At 58.1% G+C, this 25,722-nt stretch overlaps 1 protein-coding gene across 3 annotated transcripts in view; it reads left to right on the top strand.

Moving 5' to 3' along the window:
* The first annotated feature begins 1,233 nt into the window (after positions 1 to 1,233).
* PODN (podocan) overlaps positions 1,234 to 25,722 on the top strand; it is a 49,115-nt gene continuing 24,626 nt past the window's right edge. For 2 of the 3 annotated variants that reach the window (XM_061186579.1, XM_061186580.1), the window contains exons 1-10: positions 1,234 to 1,339; positions 7,923 to 8,239; positions 9,638 to 9,731; positions 11,070 to 11,134; positions 12,774 to 12,883; positions 14,032 to 14,188; positions 14,493 to 14,608; positions 15,166 to 15,823; positions 18,915 to 19,063; positions 20,194 to 20,406. In XM_061186579.1, coding sequence (XP_061042562.1) covers positions 7,928 to 8,239; positions 9,638 to 9,731; positions 11,070 to 11,134; positions 12,774 to 12,883; positions 14,032 to 14,188; positions 14,493 to 14,608; positions 15,166 to 15,823; positions 18,915 to 19,063; positions 20,194 to 20,380 — 1,848 coding nt within the window. In that variant the 5' untranslated portion in view covers positions 1,234 to 1,339; positions 7,923 to 7,927 and the 3' untranslated portion in view covers positions 20,381 to 20,406. Of the gene's footprint in view, positions 1,340 to 7,922; positions 8,240 to 9,637; positions 9,732 to 11,069; positions 11,135 to 12,773; positions 12,884 to 14,031; positions 14,189 to 14,492; positions 14,609 to 15,165; positions 15,824 to 18,914; positions 19,064 to 20,193; positions 20,407 to 23,015; positions 23,951 to 25,722 lie in introns of those variants that run through there. The other variant, XM_061186578.1, reaches the window with a different exon arrangement.

Here is a 25,722-nt window from a genome sequence, read left to right as displayed (position 1 = left end):
CCAGGCTCGGCACTTGGCTGCTCAAGTTACGTGCCTGTCTCCATCATGGAAAGAACTTGGACTGTGGGGAAGAGTACACTTGGTCATTTTACCCAGTCACTTATCCTTTCTAAGGCTGTCTCCTTACCTGTGAACGGAGGCAACAGCAGTTCTTCTCTTACAGGGTTGTGAAGATTAGAGAGTAATGCATGTGGTACAATCAGGATCCGGTAGCAGAAGCAGTGAAAGGTCTGGAGCCTTTACACCAGCTGTTCATTCATTCAGGGCCCTGGCAATTTAAGTTGAGCGAGTAGTCCCAAGTTTCAGTCATTTATCCTTTTCCCTCTCCAGCAGGAGGGCAGCCACGTAAGGTAGCTGGGGGTGCTCTGTCCACAGGCCAGAGCAGGTATGGGGGAGAGCCTTGTTAGGCCGTGGAGGTGCCAAGTACCACCTAAACCCAGCCTGACCGCGTTCTACCACCAAAGACCCTGGCGCCAAACAGTGTTGCTTCAGCTGCTAGTAGTTAATGCTCCTTGACTTGGAAACGTTTTCAGCTCCTGGGAGCAGTATGGTGCCACGAGGGCTCACGGGTCACCCCCCTAGTCTTCCTGCGACTGGGATCCGCATGCACCCTACTCCCAGCGCAATTTATCGTCCTTCAAGGCTCAGCAGGCTGTGGGCCCAGGGCCGAGGTGGACGTGGGGGGAATTTTCCGGGAAGGGGCCCAGCAGGGTCTTGGCTGGAGGCCCCGTTAGCCACGGCCCAGGACCCCCGGGTGGGAGAGTGAATGGAAAGGTACTCGCGCCTGGAGCGGTTGCAGAATCCTCTGTCGTGAGGAAGGAAGAGCTAAGAGGCACTTGGTGGAAGGGGCCCTCTCTCCAGCCCTCCTTTCAGGTGCTGGGGCCTAGAGGGGGTCCAGTTCCACTTGGGAAGGCTGGGAACTAGGAAGCGTTGCGGGCTAGACACCCCGCCTTCCCAGTCTCCTGGAGCGGGGGCGGGGGGACGGGGGGAGTACGGCGGCCCCGCCAGGGCGGAGAGCGGGTGAGGGGTCCGTGCGGCGGCACTGCCTCCCTGGGAAGTGCGGCTCGGCCCAGTCCAACGCGGGGAGAAGCGGGCCCTCCCTTGCCCCCGCCTGCGGGGACCCTACGCCTGTGTCCCGAGGAGGCCGGCGTCCAGCAGATGCGCGCGGGGCGGGTGGGGGGCGGGGGAGAGGCGGGGAGGAGAAAACCCACAACAAAACTTGCGTCGCAGAGCGCACGGCTGGACTTGAATGGAAGGAGCCCGCGCCAGCGGAGCGCAGCCGAGACTCGGGAGAGCGCGGTCGGCCGGCGGGGCGCGGCGCGGCGCGGGGGCGCAGCAGGTACCAGGCTCGGGCGGCCGGGTGGGCCGAGGGCCGGGCCGAGCTGGGCAGCGGACTCGGACTTCCCGCCTGGTGCGATGGCTCCAGCAGCTGGCCCGGCGGGGCCGCGCATCTCGCCCCCTCGGTCGGAGCCCTACACGGAGGGCGCGGCCGGAGAGCTCTCCCTCGGGGGCGCGACCCCCCGCGATCCCCACCCGCAGGGGCCTGTTCTCCTCTCCGGCCAGAGGCTGGTCCCAGCCCCGGCCCCTCCCGCTGCGCACATCTGGAAAGAATCTGAGGGCGGATGGGGTGGGGGGTGGAGTGGAAGGACACGGGCAGGCAACAGGGAATGTGGGGGGCAGGTGGAACCGGGGAGGGTCGAGGACCCCTGTACTTAGAGCCTGGGCGCTGAGTATGCCCGTGTCTTTGCACGTCAGCTCATCCCAGGTAGCCCACCCTTCGACCTCTTTACAGACAGAGAAACTGAGGCCTATAGAGGGACAGAGATCTGCCCCCAGGGCGCGCGGACAGCCCGTGCGTCCCCCTCCCGACCTTCTCCTGGCTTGGCTCCCCGGCCCCGCGCCGCGCAATCGCTGAGCCAGAGCTCTCAGCTGGGGGCCTGGTGTCAGTCTGTCTGTCTATCCGGCTGCCTCCCCGCTGGACAGCAGGACTGAGGAGGGGGCAGGGGGGTGGCCGCGGAGCGCGGGGTGGGGGGCGAGGCCGGCGCTCGCCGGCGAAAGCGGCCAAAGCCCCCAGCCTGAAGGTCTTTGAACCGCCAGGCTGGCCTGGGCTGAGGATAAGATCGTGGCGTTAGAATACCTGATGCGCCGTCAGGTGGAAGAGGGGGCGTCGGCGAGCTCCTGGCGGCCCCCGGGGCTGGGGCCGAGGCTGGGGGTGGGAGGCAGCTGCAGCCTGAACTTCAGGAGAGGAGCAGACACAAGCGTGCATGCGTGCGGCACTGACCTTCCCGATCCGGTCCGGGAGGTGCAGAAGGATACGCACCCTGCGCTTGCGGGGCATCACGGAACGACGGAGGGTCACGCAAACTGAGCGTCTGCCCTACGACTTCGGGCTGGCTGGGGAAGGTGAAGCTGTGGTCGACTCAGCTACACAAGGCACCACGGGAGCTCCTGGGTGGTCGTGTCCCCTTTTAGGGCCCCGGGCCCAGCCGATTCTAAACTAGAGTGCAAGTTAAGAAATGTCAGATTCACATGAATGCTTTCATGAAATCTTGTGGGAGCATACTTTGTCCCTTCTAACTGAATCTTGGGACAGGGGTGACTAATGGTGGCACCTTTAGGCCTGGTAGAGTCCTACGTAAGAGCTCCAACCATAAGAGCTTAGAACCCTTGATAGCTCCCTATCATCAACCCGTTAGCAGAGTGCCTGATGCCCTTGTAGACTTGGACATCCCTTCCCTGTTACCCTTCCTTAAACATACCTCCCTCTTTGCCCTCCCCATACTGTGCCTTTGCTCATGCCTTGTCCTCTGCCCTGAGTGCCTTTCCTCCCCTTTTTCCACCTGGAGAACTCCTCCTCAGTCTTCAAGACCAGCTCAAGGCTCTGAGCAGGAGTCAGAAGACACAAATTCTAATCCTGGCCTTGCCTTTAAAATACTAATCAGTAAACTGAGGGAATCAGACCAGATAATAATGCTGTAGCTCTTTCCAACTCTGCCTTCCACAAATACATTCCTTCATTCAGCAAACATTTCCTGAGCACCTGCTCCTTGCCTGGGGAGTCAGTGAAGGCTCAGCTGAGCCCTGAAGGGTGCTGTGGGAGCATCAAGGAACTCCCTAACCCCGCCAAGGGGGCAGGAGCAGCTTCCCAGGGCAGGAGCAGCTTCCCAGGGCAGGAGCGTTTGAGTAGGAGCTTGCTGGGGATGGGCAGCGGTGGGAGCCTCTTTGTGCTTTAGTTTCCTCATCTGCAAAATAGGAAAACTAACTCTTAGTCTTGGGATTTCTGTTATAGTCAATAAGAAACAGCTGTTCAGGGCCCAGCACAGAGCAGGTGGTCAGCAAATCTTCACTAAATTTGAGTGGAGAAGGAAGGTGGTGCTGGGGTTTGAGGATCTACCTCCTGATTTGGATCTCCCTTCCCCTTTCTTCTTCTAGTCCTGCCTTAATCCCCCACTTAAGCAGTTCAGGACCTTAAGGTTTGGCTCCCTGGGGTGAGTGGGTGGGTGGGTGACAGCGGGTCCCAGGTACTTCCTCAGTAACAGTAACCCCAAGTATGTTGCACTTGCTGGGTGCCAGCATCAGCTGGGCACGTCATTTCATTTACACCTCATGAGGAGCTCTCATCTCCATTGCCTAGACTAGTTAACAGAGGCTCAGAGCAGTGAAGTGACTTGTCCAGGCTCACACAGCAGTCAGGATTGGAGCAACTCACCACAGACTGATCTGCCCTTCTCGCCCAGCACTTGCTGTTGCTCACCAGGGGGATTCCTCACTCTGCAGACTTCCAGAGACTAGGAAGGCTCTCTCCTCTGTTCTTCCACACCCAGCTCCAACATGGCTAGGCACAAAGAAGGGGCTTTGGGGGCTTATCTTTCTCCACATTCTTGGAGAAACAAAAAAAATTGAGACTCAGGTGGGTCAGTGATGTCGCCAAAGTCACACAGTAAACTAGGTGATGGAGCTGGAGTTGCCCAGGATCCCAATATCCTGAGGGTGACTGGCCAAGCTAGGAGGAGGGGGACGTGGCAATGGGGCCACCACTCTCCAAGCCCTGTCTGTTCTTCCTCCCTCTCCCTTGAATCCACCTCCTTCTCTCCATCCCTGCAGCCCAGCACCTCCCTCTGCCCAGACCAGGCTTATTATCCCTTGCCTGCACCACAGCACAGCCTCTGAGAGCTCCCCACTGGTCCCTCCGTAAACCTGCCTATGCCACACTCCAGCTCTTCAATGGCTCCTCATATCTCCTAAGATAAGGGTCAGTCTTCCTAGCCTGGCTTTCAAGTTCTTTCTTGGCTTGGACTGTGGCCGCTGCCCACTTGCATCTCTCCCAGTCCCCACACCACACCAGACACTCTAGTGAGCTTTGTAGAGGTAACATGGGCTCTCTTGCCCCAGGGCCTTTGCACATGCTGACCCCCTTGCTTATATCACCCTTTTCCTTTTGCCTGATATTCATCCTTCGTGGCTAAATAAAGCATCACTTTTTCTTGGAAGTCTTCTTGGCATTGGGCAGACTTAGGCCTCGGGCACACCTAGGCCTTCTCTGGGTCCCTATGGATGCTAGATTCCCTCTATCACACCTTTGATGACACTGGGATTATAATACTTAATTTACACATAATGTCTAGACCACCGCTGACCATTAGAAATATAATGTGAACCACAAATGCAAGCCACAAGTGTGTAATGTAAAATTTTCTAGAAGCCACGTTAAAAAAGTAAAATGAAACAGGCAAAACTTTAATGATTTAACTCAAAATATCCAAAATATTATCATGTAATCACTATAAAAATAAATGAGATATTTTATAAGATACCATTATTAATGAGATATTTTACTTTTATTTGTACTAAGTGTGTGAAATCCATGTACACTACATTTTATACTTATAGCACCTCTCAATTTAGAGTAGCCACATTTCAAGTGCTCAGTAGCCACATGTGGCCACCACATCCGACAGTGCAGGTGTGAGCTTTTTAAGGATAGCAGACATACCTGAGTCGTCTGTCTGGGTCCTTGGTGCCCAGCTGTGCTTGGCCCAGGGAAGGGCCTCACAGCTTTGTGGTTAAGACTCAGGCTGGGAGCTCAGCCTTGCCACTTAACAGCTGTGTTACATTGGCCAATCCCACTGGGCCTCAGCTCCTCATCTATAAAGTGGTGAGGATAACATTTTCAATATGGTTCATGATGTTAATATAAATTAAATATTTTTACAGATACAGTTTAGAGATCTTTACAGATATGAAACTGAAGGTGAGTGTACAGGGTACGTGGGGAGGATCCTTCTCCTTGGCCTCCTGCCCTGATTGAATCTGGGGCCTGGGCCTGCGCCCATACTCCGCCTCCCAGAGTCTGGATCTGCAGTGGGGTCAGGCAGGCAGGCAGGCAGGGTGGGGAGACTCTGGTGTAATGCTGGTGGCGCCAGGGACTGAAGGCTGTTGACCTAGCTGGGGGGTTATAACGTGCCCTGGGAATGATGGTCTGTAGACTGGCCAAGGATTTATTGCCCATTTGGTCAGGGCACGGAACAGCAGGGGTGTAGTAGGGCAGGCAGGGCCAGGCTGCAGCATGCATCGCTCACTGCTGCCGATGGAGCCTGGGAGGTGTGTGTGCTGGGCTCCCTGGTGTTCTGCTGGGCCAGTGGCTGGGGCCCAAGTCTGCTTAGGCCTTCTGGACCTACCTATAGGGTCAAGCAATCCAGGCTGCCAGCCCTCTTCTCTCTCCTCACAGCTTTCTTTCTGAGGCCTTGTGCACCTTGGGGCCCCTTTTACAGGGCTCATCCAGTCTGGTGGGCAGTGGTTATTGTACTGGGGTCTGCTGCCTCCTGACAACAAAGGGCAGGGGCCTTGTGTACTTTACCTGTATCTTCCATGCCCAGCACAGGGCTGGGGGCAGATGGGGCCTCAACTTCGAGAGCTGGCTGAGCCAACGAGTAAGGCAAAGCAGTATCTGAAATACCACAGCAGTCACAGGGCAGCAGGAATTCACAGGAGGCTAGGAGGAGGAGGGCCACATCTGGGAGGAGGTGGGCCTGGGACTGGACCGGAAAAGCACAATCAGGAGCTACACGGGATAGGGAAGAAGCAGGGGGTTCTGAGGCGGAGAGTGGTGTGGTTGGGATGTGAACAGTGCCCATGGATCAGATATTAGTGGTAGAGCTAATTAGCAGAGAGCTAACATTTATTGAGCACTTACTGTGTGCAGTACGTGCATCCCACTGACTCTCCCAGTATCCCCAGTAGGACAGCTCTGTGGCCACCCAATGGACGGGTGAGGAAGGTGAGGTTTAGAGGGTGGCAAAACTTGCCCAAAGTCACACGGCTGATAAGAGCCAGAGCCGAGCTCGAAGCCCCGGCTCTCTGGCTCCAGAGCCTGCTTTCTTAACCAGACATCAGTGTCATCATCAAGCTCCCAGTGTGCCCAACCCTCCCAGGCCCAGCATCTCGTCAGACCCTTCTAACCACTCTGGGTTGTGATCCCTGCTGTAATGGTGGGGAGAGAGGCTCAGACAGCGGCAGGTGCCCCCAGGCCTGGACGATTGTCTTGTACCTGCATTCATAATCACTGCAGCAGTGATAGCAGCGCCTCATCACCTAATGGGTGCTAGGTGCTTTGCATCTGCTATCTTGCTGACTCCTCCCTGGAGCTCTGAGGTTAGATATATTATCTGCATTGTAAGATGAGGAAACTGAGGCTCAGCAAGGTCAGAGCCACTAAGTGATAGAGGGGGACTTGAACTGGGGTGTGTATGACTCCAGAGTCAGTGTACCTGAGCTACCACCTGTTACAACTTACCACACCCCAGACATGTTTTCTAAGTGAGTCCCTGTAAAGAGAGCTCCAGGGACCAGCCCAGAGCCAAGCCACGCCCATGGCTGCCTGGAGGATGAAACCCCAGCATCTTCCTCAATGGCCTGAGGCCATCCCTATACCCCCTCTCCCTGCTGTCCCAAGGGAACATGCTGGGGAGTGGTCTCTTGCAGGTGGCAGTGGTCACGTGAGCAAAGCTGGCCCTGGTGAGGGCAGCTGAGGGTGTAAGCAGGAACAGGACTTGGGGGGCTCTGGGGGCAGCAGCAGCTCCATTCACTAATGACTACTCTGTGCCTGGCACACAGAGACAGAGAGTGGCTCACAGCCCTGTGTGGGAGAAAGACAACATCACATACTCAAAACCCAACCGAACTCATGCAAAGCCCTGGGGCAGCAAAGTGATGCAGAGCCCTGGGACATCTCAGAGTTATCTCAGGGGATCTAACACTGGAGTTGGTTCTTGGAGAAGTTGCTGATTGCGCAGGGGAGGGGGAGGGTGTTCTAGGCAGAAGGAAAGCACATGCAAAGGCCTGGAGGGAGGAGCTACTATACTAAACAGACCTGTGTAAGCGGGGCAGGTGAGGGGGGGAATTGGAAGAGAGGTAGGGCCACGTCCTGAAGATCCTAGAATGGCAAGCTGAGGAGCTGGGACACACCCTGCTGGTGCTGGCCCACCATGGCCTGTGGCTGCTGGAGGAGGGACAGGGCCTCAGCACTGCCTGTGCCAGGGCAGCGAGAGCTCAGCAAAGTCCAGGCCAAGCCCTGCAAGTCACAGTTCTTCCTGGGCCTCAGCTTTCCTTTCTGTGAAATGGGGGTACAGATTCCTTGAGGCCAGGCCCGGTGAGGGTTGTGGGAGGCTTTGCAGACCTGCCTAAGGACAGGGCTTCACTTCACCCCGACCCCTCCAGAGGGCAGCCCTGAGGGGGTGGGTGGAAGGGGAGGGCAGCAGCCAGCAGGTCAGATGCATGCTGAGGACAGGGTCCAGAGTGGGCTCTGCCTTGTGGCCTGGAGGGCCCCATTATGACTTTCGTGGGCCCTGGCCCCCTGCCTGCTCTACCTGACAGGTTAAGTCAGCCCTGGCGCCCAGGTGGGTCTGACTTGACCCCTCCTGCAGGCACCATGGCCCGGAGCAGGCCGCTGCTGCTCCTGCTGCTGTTGCCGCTGCAGCTGCAGCTGGGACTGGGGCTCGCCGTGAGGGCCCCGGTGTCTGGCCGAAGTGGAGCCCACAGCCTGAGCCCTGAAGAGAATGAATTCGTGGAGGAGGAGCCGGTGCTGGTCCTGAGCCCTGAGGAGCCGGGGCGCGGCCCGCCCACCATCGACTGCCCCCGAGACTGTGCCTGCTCCCAGGAGGGGGTCGTGGACTGCGGTGGCATCGACCTGCGCGAGTTCCCAGGGGACCTGCCTGAGCACACCAACCACCTGTCCCTGCAGGTGAGGCCGGCGCGGCGCCAGCGGTCACCAGGGCCCGCCCCCCACGCGGTGACTCCCGCCCCAGAACCACCCGCGCCGCCGCAGCCCCGGCTCTTGCCCGGGTCTCCCCATCCCCCAGACGCAGGGCAGGTCAGACTCGAGGAGGCTGGCTCCACCACGGGGCATGCCCCCAACCCCACCCGGCCCGTGTCCCAGGCACAGAGCACAGTGACCTCATGACCTGCTTTGTCTCACGGGAGGAGTCTGGGCTGAGGCCCTGTCAGCAGAGTCAGGCCCTGAGAACAGACACAGACCTGTCCGGCAGCTGACCCTCTGGACAGACAGGGCACCTCAGACTCCATTACAGGCCAGGAAAGTGAGAGCAAAGCAGACCCCCCCGGGGCGCCCTGGGGGCTCAGGGGACAGAGTGCTCTCCCCAGCTGAGGCACAGGCTAGATTTTAGAACCTCAAGAAGTGGGACACGGCATTCCAGACGGGGACTCTGGGAGTGCTGGTGCGCCCATGACACCCTCGTGCGGCCCAGCAGCCCTGTGGGAGAGGGAGGGTCTGTCACACCCATTTCCAGAGGAGACCAGGCCCAGTGAAGGAAAGTGACCGGCCCACGGTCACGTATCCCTGTGGGGTCTGGGCTGGCCAGTGGTGGGAGCCCAAGACCGGGGTAGCCTGTGAGGGAAAGGGACGAGCTGAGGGCAGCACTTATTGTTGCTTCATTCATCAAATAGCTCCTGTGTACCTGCTGTATGCCTCTGCTCCTATGTGGGGTGCTGGGCATGTAGGGAGGTCTCGGACATGCCCTGCCCTTGAGGCTCTCACAGTCTGTGAGGGAGGCAGAGACCTAAACAGGTAGAGATAACAAATAGAGATAGAAGGACTAGTGCTGTGAGGCCACGGCAGCTCCTAACCCAGCCCCCTGGTCCAACCCAGGAAGGCTTCTGGAGGAGGTGGTACCTGACCCAGGTTTTAAAGCATCCCAAGGGAAGTGGGGTCTACAGGGCATAGAAAGGGAACTAAAAGTGGTTTCTGGCTTGGGGGAGGGGAGAATGGGCTGGGACACCTGTCACTAAGTGGGAACATGCAGGGAGCAGGTGGGGAGGGTAGACCACATTCCAAGTTTGAACTGCCTATGGATGCCCGTGTGCGTGTGCGCGGTGCTCCTAGAAGGGGGACCCACACCTCTGTTGTGGTTACCGCTGAGCCTGCAATGCCCACGTCTGGGCCTGCTTCAGAGCCAGTCCCCAGGGTTTGTCCACCACGGGGCAGAATTCCAAGGGAAGTGCCCAACAGAGGGACTGGCTCCTGGGACTCTGGCTGAGGGTGGGTGCAGGCCTCTAATGGGTCAGGAGTCCTGGGCACCCCCTCATGCTGCCTCCTCACCACCCCCATCCCCCTACTCCCCAGAACAACCAGCTGGAGAAGATCTACCCCAGGGAGCTCTCCCGGCTGAATCGGCTGGAGACTCTGAACCTCCAGAACAACCGCCTGACTTCCCGAGGTGAGGGATCACCCAGAGCTGGGGACCAGGACCCCAGTCCGGGAACTGGGTGCCCATGGGGAGAGCCCCGCCCTGCAGACCCTGGCATATGGGAAAGAGCAGGCCTAGGCTGGGCTGGCATTGGGGCCCCATGGCAGGGGCTCCCTGTGGTTGCCTAACAGCCGCCACTGGGTGTTTCTGAGACCCGGGAGTCCGATCAGGGGAGCGGCTTCAGAGCAACTGAGACTCCAGGGCCTGAAGAGTCACAGACTCTTCAGTTCACAGAAGGCCTTTAGAATCAAAGAGTGTAGAGTCCTCAAATTTTAAAAAGTTATTTTTCTGATGATGAAAATAGTTTCTGATTATAGTAGAAAATTTGGAAATATAGAAAATAAAATGGAATAGAAAAAACCCACTCATAATTCTGCCACTTGGAGTTTAGTCACTATTGACATTTTGGTATATTTCTTTCCATTTTAAGAAAAAGCATAATTTATATACCATAAGGTTTACCCGAATTAAAGGTACAATTTGATGAGTTTTAGTAAGTTCATATGTTGTACAACCATCACCAGAATTCAGTCCAGTCCTTTTTCTTTGTGTTTTTAAATTCATAGCTGGACTGATAGTATGGATATTATAACTATTAGAACTGCTTTGTTTCACTTAGCAATTAGCTCAGCCGCAAATCTCATGTTGCTAAAAACTCTCCGTGGCTATTATTTTACACAGGGTAGTCTGTGGAGGGATGCTGCACAGTTTATGTAACTGTTCCCTCTAGTTAGATACTTGGGTGAGTCCCAGCATCTGAGGGTCTGGGAGCCCAGAACCGAGTGTCAGAGGCCGACTTCAGGACTGGAGAAGGGCCAGCCTGGCCGGGCTCCCAGTGACAGCCCAGTTCTGACACTGCATCTGCCAGATGGGGCAGGGGAGGGCCAGGTGGGGTGGAAGCTCAGAGGCCACCGCCCTGCCCTGCCCTGCTGTGGGGCTGGGTATGAAGAGGACCCTTCTGAGGCTGCCCCCAGGGAGCACTCCTTCCTGGCAGGTCCTCTGCCCTGTGGCCTGACCTTATGGGGGCCCATTCCCACCCAGGCTGCCCTGAGTAGGTGAAGGATCAGTCATTTCTCAGTGGACACTTCCCATCTGCTCGTCTCAGCTTGGGCCCCTGAGAGCCAGGGGAAGGAAAAGGGGCTGGGCAGGACTGTTGGGAGGGGCTGGGAAGGGGTCAGAGCCACACCTGCCCCAGGGAGTACCTCCCTGTCCTGGCAAGTGGGGTGGGTGCGGGGGCGGTCAGTGCTCACGTGCTCCCTTGTAGCGTCTCCTTCATCCAGGGCTCTGACCGATGCCTGTCCTTTGAAGGGCTCCCGGAGGAGGCATTTGAGCATCTGACCAACCTCAATTACCTGTACCTGGCCAATAACAAGGTGAGGGGCCTGCAGCAGGGCAGGGTGTCGGGGGCTAAGCTCAGGGAACTTTCACCAGGGCCTCTTCTGGGCTGGCTGCTGGGTTCCTATTGCTGCTCAGACATGGCCCAGACCCAGGGCTTCAGAGCGGTCAGATAATGGCAGAGGCTGAGACCTACATCGGCGTAGTGGGGTGAGAGCTCATCCCCATGCGGAGGGGGCACTGGAGGGCTTCCTGGAGAGGATGGCATTTGAAGGGCCATGAAGGGTAATAGGATTTCAGCCAGAGGCCTCAAGGGGGAGGGTACCACAGTAGAAGGGACAGCATGAGTGAAGGCATAAAGGCACTCAACCTCAAGATATTTGGCCTGCCCCAGGGCTCTGTCCTGGCCCCCTCTCTCTGAACTCTCAAGGAGACTGTCTCTCCTCCCTGGTCTGTAACACCCATCTACATCATGGCCACGTCCAGAGGCGGTCTCCAGCCTTTCCCCTACTCCCACTTGAGACTCAAAGGTCCACCTGCCTCCTCAGCATCTCCCCCAGATGTTTAATAGAAGTAGAACTGGTGCTTCCTGCCACAGCCCCCAAACCCCAGTCCTCCCATTGTCTCCCCACCTCTGGAAAGGGCATCTCCAACTACCTGCAACACCACTGGTCAGAGCCACAAATCCAGGAGTGCTTCGCTCACGCACGTGTGGTCCCACTGCAGGCCCTCAGCTCCTCCCACCCACCAGCCCAGGACCGCCATCCCGCAGCGGGACACAGACGTGGAGCCCCTGCCTCCCTGTTTGCTGCCCCTTCTCCTCAGAGCAGCCAGAGGGGCTTTACAAAATCGTGCCTCACTTCTACCTCTCCATCTCCCCTCCCCACTTAAAACCCTCCTGTGGCTTCACCCTCGGCCCAGGAAGAAACCCACACGTCTCCTCAAGGCCCGCAGATCTGTGTGGTCTGGGCCCGCCTGCTTCTCTTATCTCCCCACTGGCCCCCTCACACTCCGCTTCACCCCCAGGCCTGGCAGACCCCACACACAGGGCCTCTGCTTGCTGCCCCTGCTGTGTAGGTGCTCTCCCCGCAGACAGCATTTAGGGTGCTGTCATGCCTTAAGTGTTACCTGTTCTCCAAGCACCCAACCCAGTTGTTCTCTGTCATCAGTCTGTTTGAATTCCCTGCAGAGCAGTGATCACTCTCAGATACTTTTATTCCTGTTTATTTACTAGGATTTAAGCTTTGGTGGTGGAGGTGGAAGCAGGTATCTCTGTATCTTGTTCCCTAGGACATGTCCAGTGCCTGGAACTGTGCCTGAAATATTGCAGACTCAGGGACTACTATTGAATGAATGAAGGGTAGACACTATGAGCCGGGTCTGGGGAAGTGTGGGTGCTCACTGTGGCTGCACAGAGGGCCAGTGTCGGGGGGCAATGAGGGGAGAGACCAGGAGAACAGGCAGGGCAGGGGACGGGCTGGAGAGCTTTGAATGCCAAGCTCAGGACTATGGGGAGCTGTAGAGTTTCTGATTTTGTGTTACTGGGGATTTTAGAAAGATGGCTCTGGTTGCAGCGAGGAGACGAATTGAAGCGGCTCAGATGAGCAGCAGGTAGTGTAACTCAGCGGCAGCCTCTGACCTGCCACTGGTCCTTCTACCCAACTCTTCCCTTTCCAGCTGACCTTGGCACCCCGGTTCCTGCCAAACGCCCTGATCAGTGTGGACTTTGCTGCCAACTATCTCACCAAGATCTACGGGCTCACCTTTGGCCAGAAGCCAAACTTGAGGTCAGAGGTCAGAGGGGGGCCCTGGGCTTAGGCTGGAGAAAAGGGAGGAGCTGAGGCAGAGGCTGCCAGCCCTGAGTGGGGCCCAGGGGCCCAGACAGGCCCTGGAGGAGGGGCATGCTGTGCAGAGCAGGCATGATGCCCCATGCTCAGGGCTGTGGTGACAGACGCCCAGGGCTGCAGGGGCACAGGATCTGGAAGACTGACCCCTAAAAGATGAGGAGAAATCAGTACAGGAGGCGAGGACAGAGGGTGATGTCTGGGGAATTGCGGGGAGCCGAGTGAGGGTGTTTCCCTCCTTCCCCAGCCCCCGGGGGGAAGGGAGCATCTTTCAACAGGCAGAGCCATCCCTCGCTGAGAGCTGCTTTGGGAGGAGTGAGGCCCCCCAGCACAGGTGTGTGAGCAGCGCAGGGTGGTGCTGGGGAGGGAAGGTGCTGACAACCTCCGGTGCCACTCTGTCCCTGAATCTGTCACCTCGATTCTCTCCATTCCCTGGAGGAGCCAGAGTTGCTGTGCATGGCCCCTTCCCACAGATGAAAAGGCTGAGGCCCAAGAGAGGCCACACAGCAAGAATGAACTATATTGCCTATGGATTTCTCTTGTTCCTTATCTTCTCTCCTTGTAGTATGGTGGCTCCATGAGGGCAGGAGCTTGTTGGTTCTGTCCACTGCTATATCTTTAGGATCTAGAACAGTCTTGTCACCTGGAGGCACTCATTGTGTATTTGCTGAATGAATGAGGGGTCACCTCCTCTGAGCCAGGATCCTGTGCTGGGCACTAGGGACAAAGAGGTGATAAGGATAGGACCGTTCTCAGGAAGTCCACAGAACTCAGAGCCAGCTGTGTAAAGCCGACAGGCAGGGACTCCAGGGCTGCAACACTAGGGGAACAACTGAGAACCTTGAAGGATATGGAGGAGCAGGGACTTGGGGTCAGGAAATCCTGTTTCTTCCACTGACTTGTGGGGTGGGTCCTTGGTCCCCTCGGCTATGTAGGGGGGACTGGATTTGGTGGGGTCTGAGATTCTTGAGATGGGAGGAGGGTGCCCTGGGCCCCAGGCCCAAACTGAGCAAGGTCTGGAGCCTCACCAGGTGAGATGGTGCCGGGGCTGGGAGGCCTGGGTGGCTGAGCACCTGTGCCTCATCCCCTAGGTCTGTGTACCTGCACAACAACAAGCTGGCAGATGCTGGGCTGCCGGACAACATGTTCAATGGCTCCAGCAACGTGGAGATCCTCATCCTGTCCAGCAACTTCCTGCGCCACGTGCCCAAGCACCTGCCACCTGCCCTCTACAAGCTGCACCTCAAGGTGGGAGGGAGAGGGCAGGGAGGAGCACTGCCAGAGCAGGGACCCACAGCAGGGGAAGAGCCCAGTCCCACATGGGCACAGCAGTAAGGCTGTGGGGCCTTGAGCACGTGCCGGCGGGCACAGCGTCTGCTGAGGAGAAACAAGCAGAAGCCCGGGCACCTGGCTGTCAGCCCCACATGGAGTACTTTAGGCCTGGGCCCCTCCCCGTGGCTCTGCCAGACCCCTCTCCACACCTCATCCCAAAGCTCTACCCTTGCCCCTTGGCTGTCCCTCATGCTCCCCTCCCTACCATCCCACCTCTCAGAACAACAAGCTGGAGAAGATCCCACCAGGGGCCTTCAGTGAGCTGAGCAACCTGCGTGAGCTGTACCTGCAGAACAACTACCTGACTGATAAGGGCCTGGACAACGAGACCTTCTGGTGAGCCCCTACCTGCGCCCTCAGTGTGAGCTCGGCACCCAGGAAGCCCTTCCCAGGGCTCACATGGCCAGGCCCTTGCCCACCTGCCCCTGGCCAGTTTTCACAGAGAAGGAACTTTGAGACTTTTGCCTTTACTGACATTTCTGTCCCCAAGCATAATGATATGTAAGGCCTGCCAAAATTCTAGTAAGGCAAGGAAGTGTTTGCAGAGGCTGTCTTCTTCGTACAAAATAGAAACTCAAACATTCTTGTTGAAGGCAAATCTATTTTCAGTTTTTAGGGCCCAGGTAGCCTAAAAGGACAAAAGGCGCTAGTTAAACAATTAGTCTTCAAATAAACTCTTATGTGTCAGAAACCATGCTAGATCCTTCCTATACCAATATATCATTGAATCAAACCAGTGAGAGCCTCGGACAGGATTGAGGTCCCCCAGTCAGCTAGCGGCAGAGCTGGGATGAGTTAGAGGCAGGTCCCCCGCCACCTCCCTTGGGAATAATGTTGGAAACAACTGCCATGTGGGCTCCTGCCCACTGGCCTGATCCCCCGCCTCCCTCCAGGAAGCTCTCCAGCCTGGAGTACCTGGATCTGTCCAGCAACAACCTGTCGCGGGTCCCGGCTGGGCTGCCGCGCAGCCTGGTGCTGCTGCACCTGGAGAAGAACGCCATCCGGAGCGTGGACGCAGACGTGCTGACCCCCATCCGCAGCCTCGAGTACCTGCTGCTGCACAGCAACCAGCTGCGCGCTCAGGGCATCCACCCGCGGGCCTTCCAGGGCCTCAAACGGCTGCACACGGTGCACCTGTACAACAACGCGCTGGAGCGCGTGCCCAGCGGCCTGCCCCGCCGCGTGCGCACCCTCATGATCCTGCACAACCAGATCACCGGCATCGGCCGCGACGACTTTGCCACCACCTACTTCCTGGAGGAGCTCAACCTCAGCTACAACCGCATCACCAGCCCGAAGGTGCACCGCGATGCCTTCCGCAAGCTGCGCCTGCTGCGCTCCCTGGACCTGTCAGGCAACCGGCTGCGCACGCTACCGCCCGGGCTGCCGCGCAACGTGCACGTGCTGAAGATCAAGCGCAATGAGCTGGCCGCCCTGGCGCGCGGGGCGCTGGCCGGCATGGCCCAGCTGCGGGAGCTCTACCTCACGGGCAACAGGCTGCGCAGCCGGGCCCTGGCCCCCAGTGCCTGGGCCGACCTCGCTGGTCTGCAGGTGAGGGGGCGGGGCGAGGCGGGGGCAGGGCCGTCCCCGTGTGGGGGCTGGCTACTGGTCTGGCTGCCCTGAGCCCACCCATCTGCTGGGCCCGGGTGAGGGGTGGGCAGGAGGGTTGGGCCGTGAGGGAGGTACCCGCTGGGCAGGCTGGGCCTTAGGGTAGGGGGTCTGGGCCATACCCAGGGTATGGCGGGCTCGCGGTACAGGAGCGCAGGGCAGAGCTCAGCTGGCATGGCTAGGCAGAACTCACCACCTGCAGAGACAAGCTTGAGGAGCCCTGTGGGGATAAGGGGAGGTCATGGCTGCAGGTGCGGGGGGCACTGGGCATTGTTCAGGAGGACTGGGGGCAGGGACAGTTCAGGTGGCATGGGAGAGTGGAGCTCACCCACCTGTGGGCAAAGGATAGGTGCCTGGAGAAGGCTGGGCTTGGGGCAGGGGAGGACGGCAGGCCCGTGAAGGGTGCTGACCTCACCAGTCTGCAGAGTCTAGGGGGGTGTACTTGAGGCTTCTGGGACTGGTCAGTGGGCGTGGCTCCCGTGGCCAGAGTCTGAGACAGGAGGGCTATCTGGCCATGTGAACTGAGCCTCCTTGGTTACAAGTGAAACCTGCTGACCCAATGAGGGGCGGAAAGGGAACTTCATTAGAGAAACCTGGGAGGCTCTGCTGCCTTACCAGGCCCCTCTCTCCCAGATGTCCCCAGGCCTTGCTCTTCCCTTTTCCTCAGGGCTCTGCTCAAATATAAGCTCCTTGGGAGGTCTTCCTTCACCGCCTGCCACCTTTCTCTGCTTTGTTTTTCTTCATAACCCTCATCCCTTCCGACAACAGATCATCGGTTTGCTTGTTTGTTGTCTGCTCTTCCTGCTAGAACAAGGGGCGGGCATTTTAGTCTGTTGTGTTTCCTGCTGGACCAGGGCCCTCGTTGTGATAGGTGCATAGTACATGCTTGTGTGGGGAGCTGTCAGAGTGGGGATGTCTGAGGGGAGTACAGGGGAGAGGCCCTGAGAGTGGGAGGCTGGGAGGTGGGGCAGAGCCCTGAGGGTGGAGTTGGGGGTTGGCAGCTGGCCCTGCAGGAGCAGCTGGGGTCTCTCCCAACCCAGACAGCCCGGCCGAGTGCCAGACACCAGGATCCAACCACCTGTGCCGGTCTCTCTTGGGTATTCTTAAGCGGCCCAAACCCCATTATCCTCTCTTCCACACCTGCTCCTTCTGCTGCATTTTCTAACTCGCTGAAGGGGGCAACATCCACCCAGGTGTCCACAGAAAACGTGGATGCTGCCCTGACACCCCCTTTGCACGCTGTCTGCCCTCCAGTGCCCATTGTCACTAAACCCTGCCAACTCTACCATCACATCTCCCCATCTCTCCACTTCTCTCCATCCCTACTGCTCATACCGCCAAGTCAAGCCTTCCCCATTTCTTGCCTGGACCCCAGCTTCCTAGGAGCTCTCCACTCCTAGATTGCACATGCAGTCAGAGGGTATCTTGAAAAAAACATGCTCACCTAACACTCCCACCCAGGACCCTTCTGTGTCTCCCCGCTGCCTTTAGAACCCAGACCAGCACCCTTGCCACAGCCTTCAAGGCCTAGTCTGCCCCTGCTCCCAGCCTAGCGTCTCAGTTTCCCAGGTGCACTGGGCTTTGCTCATACTGTCCCCTCTGCTGGAAGCACCTTCTCCACCCTGGTGGCACCTACTCATTCATTCATTCCACAAGCCTGTACCGAGCCTCACCATGTGCAGACACAGCTCTAGAACTGAGGACCCAGAGGGAAATAAAACAGATCCAGGGTCACTACCCTCCTAGAGCTTACAATATACATAGGACTCAGCTAAAGTGTCACCTCCTCCAGGAAGCCACTGGTGATGGGCATGTTAGATGCCTGCCTGGGTGAGTCCAGTCGGGGATGGGGTGTCTGGTGGAGGGGGTTCTTCCTCTCACTGTTGGATCTTTCTACAAGCAGCTGCTCTTGTTGCTTCAGACCCCCACCTGCGCTGGCTGCCATCTATTCCCTCGACCCGAGGCTGGATCGGGCCCCTCCCCCAGGCTCCCTTATCACAGCCCAGTTCCACTGCTGCTATTGTCAGATTGTTGCGTCCATCTCCCCTGCCAGCCTGGCTTCCTGAGCACAGAGGCAGCGTCTCAGTGGATTCCATGTCCCCAGTGCCCATGGGCAGGCACTGAGGAATGAATGAGGAAGTGCTGGAACCATGTGGAAGGAACCCAGTGGGGAGCAGGGAGCCCTGCTGGGTAGGGGAGGTGACAAGGAGGCTCCCTCAGGTGACTGAAACAAGTGCCCCCCTTGAACCTTGCATCTGGATTCATGGCCCCCAGTTTCCTGGCCCTGAGCCCCAGCCCGTCAGGGTGAGGAGGGAGCTTACAGATGATGGAAGCCCACCTGTGGCTGCACAGGTGTGTGTCGGGGCAAGGGTGCTGACAGCCCGAGGGGCAGGCAGTGAGTCGGGCCCAGGCATGTCCGGGTCTCCTGCCTGCTGCAGGTGTGTCCTTCTCCCTGGGAAAACGACCCCATTTTCCTGGCCACCTGCTTCCTGGACTCTAGGCCTGTGGGGACTCTGAGACTGACCAGCCTGGGGCCTGGCTGCCATGCCAGGGTCACTGTGGACTTTGAACCCTTGCCCTGGCCCCTGTCCACATGGCCCTGAGATCCACAAATGAGCAGCCCCATCTCCACCCTCTTCTGACACCACTGAGGTGAGATTTAAAGACTGGAGGACCCCTAGCCCCTGCCCTTCTGGGGTCTTTAGTCTGATGGTGGTGACAGGTGTGTTAAGGAGGGAAGACTTTGACACCTAGACATCTTGGCCGTGAATTCCTGTGGGAAGGCAGAAGGAGCGGAATAGGATGTACATCAATTAGAACAAGGGTTCGTAGTCAGGCGCACCGGCTTCCAGCCCGTACAGGCTGTATGGCCTGGGATAGATCTCTGAACCTCTCTAAGCCTCTGTTTCCCCATCTGGAAATGGGTATAATTATAGACCCCATCTCACAGGGTTATGAGATTTAGATAGGCTCTGGGGTTGGTGGGAGCTTGGCATGCTGTTAAGTGCTTTGGCTCCCCTGGTCGCCCCTGCAGCTGCTCGACATCGCCGGGAATCAGCTCACGGATATCCCCGAGAGGCTCCCCAAGTCGCTCGAGTACCTGTACCTGCAGAACAACAAGATTAGTACTGTGCCCGCCAATGCCTTTGACTCCACACCCAACCTCAAAGGGATCTTTCTCAGGTAGGAGGTCCTCTGGGGCCCTGCACGTGCCCCTCTGGGGACTGGCCCAGCTCCAGCAGGATAGTCAGGGCACATGGGAACCACTTGCAGGTAGAGGTCAGTATTTGAAGGCTAGCTTTCCTGCTGACCAGCTGTGTGACCCTGGGTACATCACAGAACCCCACTGAGCCCCTGTTTCCTCAGTGCTCAAGGGTTGGGACATTCCTGGCCAGGCCTGGTGAGGTTCATGGGTTTGTGAGAGGGCTTTGGAAGATTTAAAAAGCAGAGCATGTGGGTGTTATTGATGTTCCTGTGGCAGGAAGGGACCACAGAAATCATCTTCCCAATTTACAGCTGGGAAGGCTGAGGCCCAGAGAGCATAGGTGACCACTGTGTCCCACATGCGCACAGCTGGCCAGGCTGGGCCTGGGCCTCAGATCCAGGACAGCAGATGTTCAGGTCCTCGCTGGGTTCTGGGGGTTTAGAATGATTCAGGGGACCCAGCTACCCAAGGAGCTTCCATACAGTAGAGCCAGGGTGGTTCTTCCCACCATCCCCACCCCCCAAGTCAGAGAGAAGGAGACAGATCAGAGTAAGGCAGTATGTGCACTCCCAGGGGCTTTGTGACCCAGAAGGCCAGGCTGGGTGACATTGGGGTGCAGTGTGAACTGTGCCTCTCGGCTCCTGCAGGAGACTGAGGTGCAGAGAGTTGAGGGGGCCTGAGATCAGAGCCCAGCCTCCCCCTTCCCAAACCTAAGTGTGTCCCTGGCCCAGCTTGGCCCTGGCCTTGTCTGTGTGCCCCTCCACACCTGGCACCAAGGCGACTCCAGGCTGGCAGCACAGGAGCCTCAGGCCTAGAGGTTAATGCCAAAGGGCAGGCAGAGAGAAGGTGTCTGTGTCTGCCCCCCCCAAATCATAGAGCACAGATGGGGGAGGCCTTCCCTCCGCTGCCCTGGGTCACCCCTACCCCCCAGCAGCAGCCACGTTGAACAGCTTGAGCTCCCTGTGACACCCGTGCTCCTGAGCCGCCTCCTTTTGTGTTTGCCGCGCGTCTTCCTGGAGGGCCCGTCCCCTCCGCTCCGCTTCTGGGCTGGGTCAGTGTGGGGCGCGGTCAGGCCCCGGCGCTGACCCCACGTGGGTGGCCTGCACAGGTTTAACAAGCTGGCCGTGGGCTCTGTGGTGGAAAGTGCCTTCCGGAAGCTGAAGCACCTGCAGGTCTTGGACATAGAAGGCAACCATGAGTATGGTGACGTTTCCAAGGACCGGGGCCGGTTGGAAGAGGAAAAGGAGGAGGAGGAGAAGGACGAGGAGGACGAGGAGGAAGAGGAAAGGCGGTAGTGACAGGGTAACCGGATCTGACATAGGTAGGTGGTCTGTGCAGGGTGCACTAACCTGCTTCACCAGTTTCCTGCCCCTGACCCCGGTCTAGGTCTTTCTGTCCTTTCTTCACCCTCTGTCCCCTGCTTCATCATTCATTTTGCAAATCTGTTAGAGCACTTGGTATGCTCAGGCCCTGAGTGAGAGGTCGGGTATGACAGTGCACCTGTGGGAGGCCGGCCGGTGCCGGGGGCCTCCATGCAGGGTGATGCATCCCTGATGGGACCCGCACAGGGGCTGGGATGGTGGAAGCAGGAAATGAATGTGGGGACCCGGGAGGAGGCTACTGCTGTATCCAAGCCAGAGATGCTGGGGGCGGGCGTTGAGGATGCAGACAAGCAGATGGGCCTGAACAGAGTCTGGGGGTGCACACTTGAGGAGCCCAAGGAGTCCTGCTGGACATGGGGTGAGGGAGAAGACAAGATGCCAGTTCTAGCTTGGAATTCCAGGTGGACGACAGTACTAGGAGGAGCAGGTTTGGTGGGGGGAATGATGATTTTGGAGGGCGCTGGAGGAGCTGCCCAGGGTGGGCTGGATATGTGGGTCTGGGGCTCAGGAGCGAGGTCTGGGCTGGAGATGGGGGTCCAGGCATTGTCAGCCTTGAAACAGTCACTGAGGCCACAGGAGGCTGGGGGAGCTCACCTTGGGGGAGGGAGAGAGAGAGAGAGAGAGAGAGAGAGAGAGAGAGAGAGAGAGAGAGCATGGCCAGCCGGAGGGGAACGGAGGAAGGAGCTGGGACAGAGCACCGGGGCACCGAGACAGGAGGCATGCAGACAGCCCAGAACAGAGGGTGATTACACACGCATGCCACACAAACACCTGCATGTGCACACAGCACACCAACCCACATGTACCCACGCTCACGCCCGTCTAAACATGTACACATATGCACAAAGCACACACTCACACACCACACATATGCACACACAGACACACATATACTCCATCGCACATTCACAGATGCAGGACAGGTGCACCATTGCATGCACATGTGTGCATGCGAGTATATGCGCACATGCCTCCCCAGGCACACGTGCCCTGTGTGCACGCGTGCACACACACATACATGTGCATGCCCATTATGCCTCCATGCACAGGCTTCTCTGGAAGTAGAGGGAATCAGCCGTGCTTCTGACAGACTGATGGAGCCGAGCATGGCCACGGACTCACTGGATTTATCCACAAGGAGGTCACCAGGACCTTGTGGGGAGCGGCTTCAGGGGCAAAGAGGGTGGAGAAAGCGGCTGGAAAGGTGAGGGTTCAGGGAGTGTAGACAATTCTAAGAAGTTTGACTGTGAAGAGATGAAAGAGGGTGGTGGTGGGAAAGGGGGTGTGAAGTTCAGGCAGGGCTTTGTTCACGTTATGCCTTTTTTAAGGGATAGAGCTGGCTTGAGGGCTGATGGGGAGGGGCAGTGTGGAGGGGGGAGTTAAAAATATAAGAGAAGAGAGCTGGGTGTAGCCATCCCTGTGGAAACAGGAGGAAGGACTGGCTTGGGCGGGAGGGTCAGTGCTCCTTTCACTGTGGCAGGAGGACGGAGGACTGAGTGGCTGCAGTTACACACAGATTAGTGGCTTGGTAGCTGGACATGAAGTCACACCTGCCTGATGCACACCTCTGTGTGCAGCAGGAGGTGCTCAGCAGATGGGGGTGGGTGTGGAGACGATGACCAGTTGGATCCATCCATGGCTGGGGTTTTGGCCAGGTGTGTCAGACAGGAGGGCAAGGAACAAGGAAACTGAGGGTACTGGCAAGAGAATGGCTGCCTCGCGGAGGCTGGGGGTCAGGCTGGGAAGGGAAGAGGGTGCAGACAGGAGGGGTTGGTCTCCTGGGGGGGATGTTGGAGAGTGGGCACAGTGGTGGCGAGTAGACAGGAGGAGAGGTGTGGTCAGGAGGGAGAATCAGAGTGAGCCGAGCTGGGGGTCCTGGGGCCAGGGTGTGGCCATGGGAGGAGGCCACTGGGCCACTGTTCGGATGCTGAATTGAAGTGGGGCCTGGGTCAGAGAGAGGCCTGAGGGGGGTTGAGGATACCGTGGGTGGATGACAGAGGGAGGTGGGGAAAGGGGTCCAGCTGATGACAGAGAGAGAAGTGTGCTGGGCTGGCTATCCAAGGGTGGAGGGCAGGCCCAGAGGCAGTGCTCGGGAGTCATCTTACTTGACTCCTGGGGCCCTGGGCCATGAAGCTGGAGCCCCTTCTCTCCACGCATTGTCCTCAGGCAGAGCCAGGGGTCAGCGACTGGGGTGACTGGCCATTCAGTGAGGATGCTGTGGCCCTCACGAGGGGTACCCTGGGTCCTGGGGTGGAGAAGATCTGCCCCCTCTAGAGGACATTGGCCGTGGTCAGGTGTGCTGAGCAGGACCCTAGGAGAGGCCCTGGGAAAGGCCAGAGAGATCCGAAGTCCCTCCAGTCCACACCAGGCCCCCCAGGAGCACTTCCTAGTGGGTGACCCGCTGGCTCTGGACCCCCGGGGCACCTCCCCCTCAGGCCTGCAGTTGCCTGACCCTCCCAGAGCCCCCAGCTCTAATCTACCTGTCCCTGGCTGGTCGTGGTTGGCGGGTCTGCCCTGGCCTCCCCTGACTCTCCCGCGTGTTCTGCAGGATGACGGACCGCTGGAGCCTTTCTGCAGCACGTGCCTGAGCCTTGTGCGTCCCCACTCTGCCTCGCTCACAGACACACCCGACACAGCACCTGCCGGGCCCCCGCTCCGCGCGCAGGCTGGACCCAGTCTCCCACACCCACCCCTTCCTGCAGCTCATCCGCAGCCAGACACATGCAGACACCACACCCACACACACCACACAGCTGCACATCATCTTCCAAATGCCCCACTCTCGCCCCACACCCAACACCGCCATCACTCCCTGAGTCCTGCAGACTCGATGAAGGATCTGACCTGCCCTGGCACTCATGGCTGCCTGTTCCCTGCCCTGTGGACACACATGTACATACACACACATACACGAGTCACATGCAAAGAGCCCTCCTTGGCCTATGCCGCCAAGAGCTCTTGCCCCAGCTAGAAATGGCCAGAGCAGCTTGCTGTCTGACTGTCTGCCCGTCCGTCTGTCCCTTGCAGAAGATACAGAGTTACCTCCATCCTCTCTGCGGCCAGGTGCCTGCACCCTCTGGAATTCACAAAAGCTGGCTTTTGTTCCTTTCCCTGCATTTGGGGACAGGAACCTTCAGGACTGCTGCCCTGGCCCGCCCACCCTGCTCCCCACCACTGGGGCCGTCACTCCCCGCCAGGCCCTGGCTGGCTGCAGGCACGTCTTTGATGGGCCAGCCCCCCTGAGGCCAGAGGGAAGGTCTGGGGCTCCTAGGGCCCTTGGGCTGGAACTAGGCGGAGGCCATGGGGCTGGGCAGAGCAAGAGCGAAGGGCCCAGCTGCACCGATGAGAGAACTTTTTTATTCTTTGGGCCTGAGGGGAGTTCTGGGTGCCTTTGGTTTTTTTATTCTTTTTTAAGGAAAAAAAAATGATAAAAACTTCAAAGCAGATTTTTCTTGTTACAGAAAAACTAATATAAAAGCATTACCCCAGTCTGGCAGCCTGTGGCCGTGTCTATGTGTGCTTCCTGCCAGGTGCTGGGCTCATGCCTGGCCGGGTGGGCAGGATCCAAGCACCTCAGCACCTTCTGGACCAGCAGGAGTCAGTGCAGACTTCAGTTCTTGGGGCCCACAAAGTAATCACACAGGCAGAGGTCCAGGGACGCAGGGTTTAGTTGCAGGTAAGGCGGCCTGGAGGCAGGTGCAGCCCCTCAGCTGGGTGGAGGTCAGCGGGTTGGGACCAGCACACTAGGCCGTGAGCTCACTCTGCACTCCCAGGGTCTGAGCATCCAAGCAAAGGACCTGCCGGCTTCAGGCTGCTCAGGGCTCCTGTGCACTGAGTGGGCATTCCTGATCGGGTCTGTCCCATAGAGGATGCTGGAGTGGGAAAGGGGCTGCAGGCAGGCCTGGGAGCTGGGGCTCTGGTCTCTGCAGACCTGCCCAGGGAAGAGGTTGCAGACATGCCCAGTGCACCACCACCAGCAGCAGGGCCAGAGCTGGACCAGAAGGCAGTACCCGGCTTAGGGCAAAGAAGAACCTCTGACGGGCAGAGCTGCCCCACAGTGGATGAGATGCCCAGCAAGTAGTGGCCCCTCACTACTGCAGGTGTGTAAGCATGCTCCTGTCAAGCCCAGGAAAGAGCAGGTTCCTGCCTTGTGTGGAGCATATACCATTGCTCCCAGGCCCTTAGAGATGTGACACAGGGAAGGGGCCAATAAACCAGGCCACACCATGTGGGGAGTTAGGATAGCTTGACATCTGACCTCTCCTAGGTGATTGATTGGGCCTTAAGGAGGGAAAGATGCTCCCATGGTGGATACTACAGCCCTCAGCCCTGCAGTGGGAGGGGGAGCTGGGGGCCCTTCCTGGGCTCCTCAGACTATGGCCCTGGGAGGAGGATGGAAGTAGTTCAGGAGCGGGGGCTGGGAGGCAGGTACCCTCCTGATTCTCGGAGTGACCCTGGAAGGCCCCTCCCCTACCCCAGCTTCAGTGTCTCCAGGGCTCCACAGTGCAAGACCCTGGGGCTGCATCTTCTCCCCAGAGTACATCCAGAGCAAGCTGTGTGGCCAGGGCTCTTCTGTGTCCCCTGCGAGCCTCCTGGAGGCACCATGGGGCTGAGGAGAACGACGGAGGGAGAGTCTGGAAACTTCTTGGGCACATCCCCTCCTTAAAGCAAAGCATTCACTGAAAGGAGCCAGGCTGGCTGAGGAAATGTATTTCTTCTGTGAGGACTGACCTCAGGTCCCTGCCTGCAGAGCAGAGCCCAGGCTGCGGGCAGAGTGGTCTGTCCACACTGTGGCTGTCCAGACAGGCCCCTGGGAAGCCTGGTTTGCGCTCTACCTCCTGCATGTGATGGCCCAGGCAGGCCTGTCCCCACTCCAGCCACCAGGATGGGCTCATTTGCACGCTGGCTGCCCAGGCAGGCCTGTCCACACGCTGACAGCCCAGGCAGGGCTGTCTACACTCCAGCTACACGGACAAGGCTGTTGACATTCTGGCTTCCTGGACAGCCCTGTCTGTACTCTGGCTGCCCATACAGGCCAGTCTGCTCTTTGACTGCCTGTATTAGCCCAATAAAGAAATGCTGGCCAGAGTATGGTCACTAGGCCCACAAGATTGAAAAACAAAATACCTTTATTTAGTCATCACTGAATTTTGCAAACACAGAAGGGAATAGAAAATCTAACTCCACTTCATCACATGGGCTTTGGGGGAGCACTGACCCCAGGGCCACATGGGTAGCTTGACTAAAGCATCCCA

Source organism: Eubalaena glacialis, chromosome 3, assembly GCF_028564815.1.
Source record: "Eubalaena glacialis isolate mEubGla1 chromosome 3, mEubGla1.1.hap2.+ XY, whole genome shotgun sequence".
In the NCBI taxonomy this organism is placed as follows: Eukaryota; Metazoa; Chordata; class Mammalia; order Artiodactyla; family Balaenidae; genus Eubalaena; species Eubalaena glacialis.
This window is presented reverse-complemented; position numbering and strand designations above follow the sequence as displayed.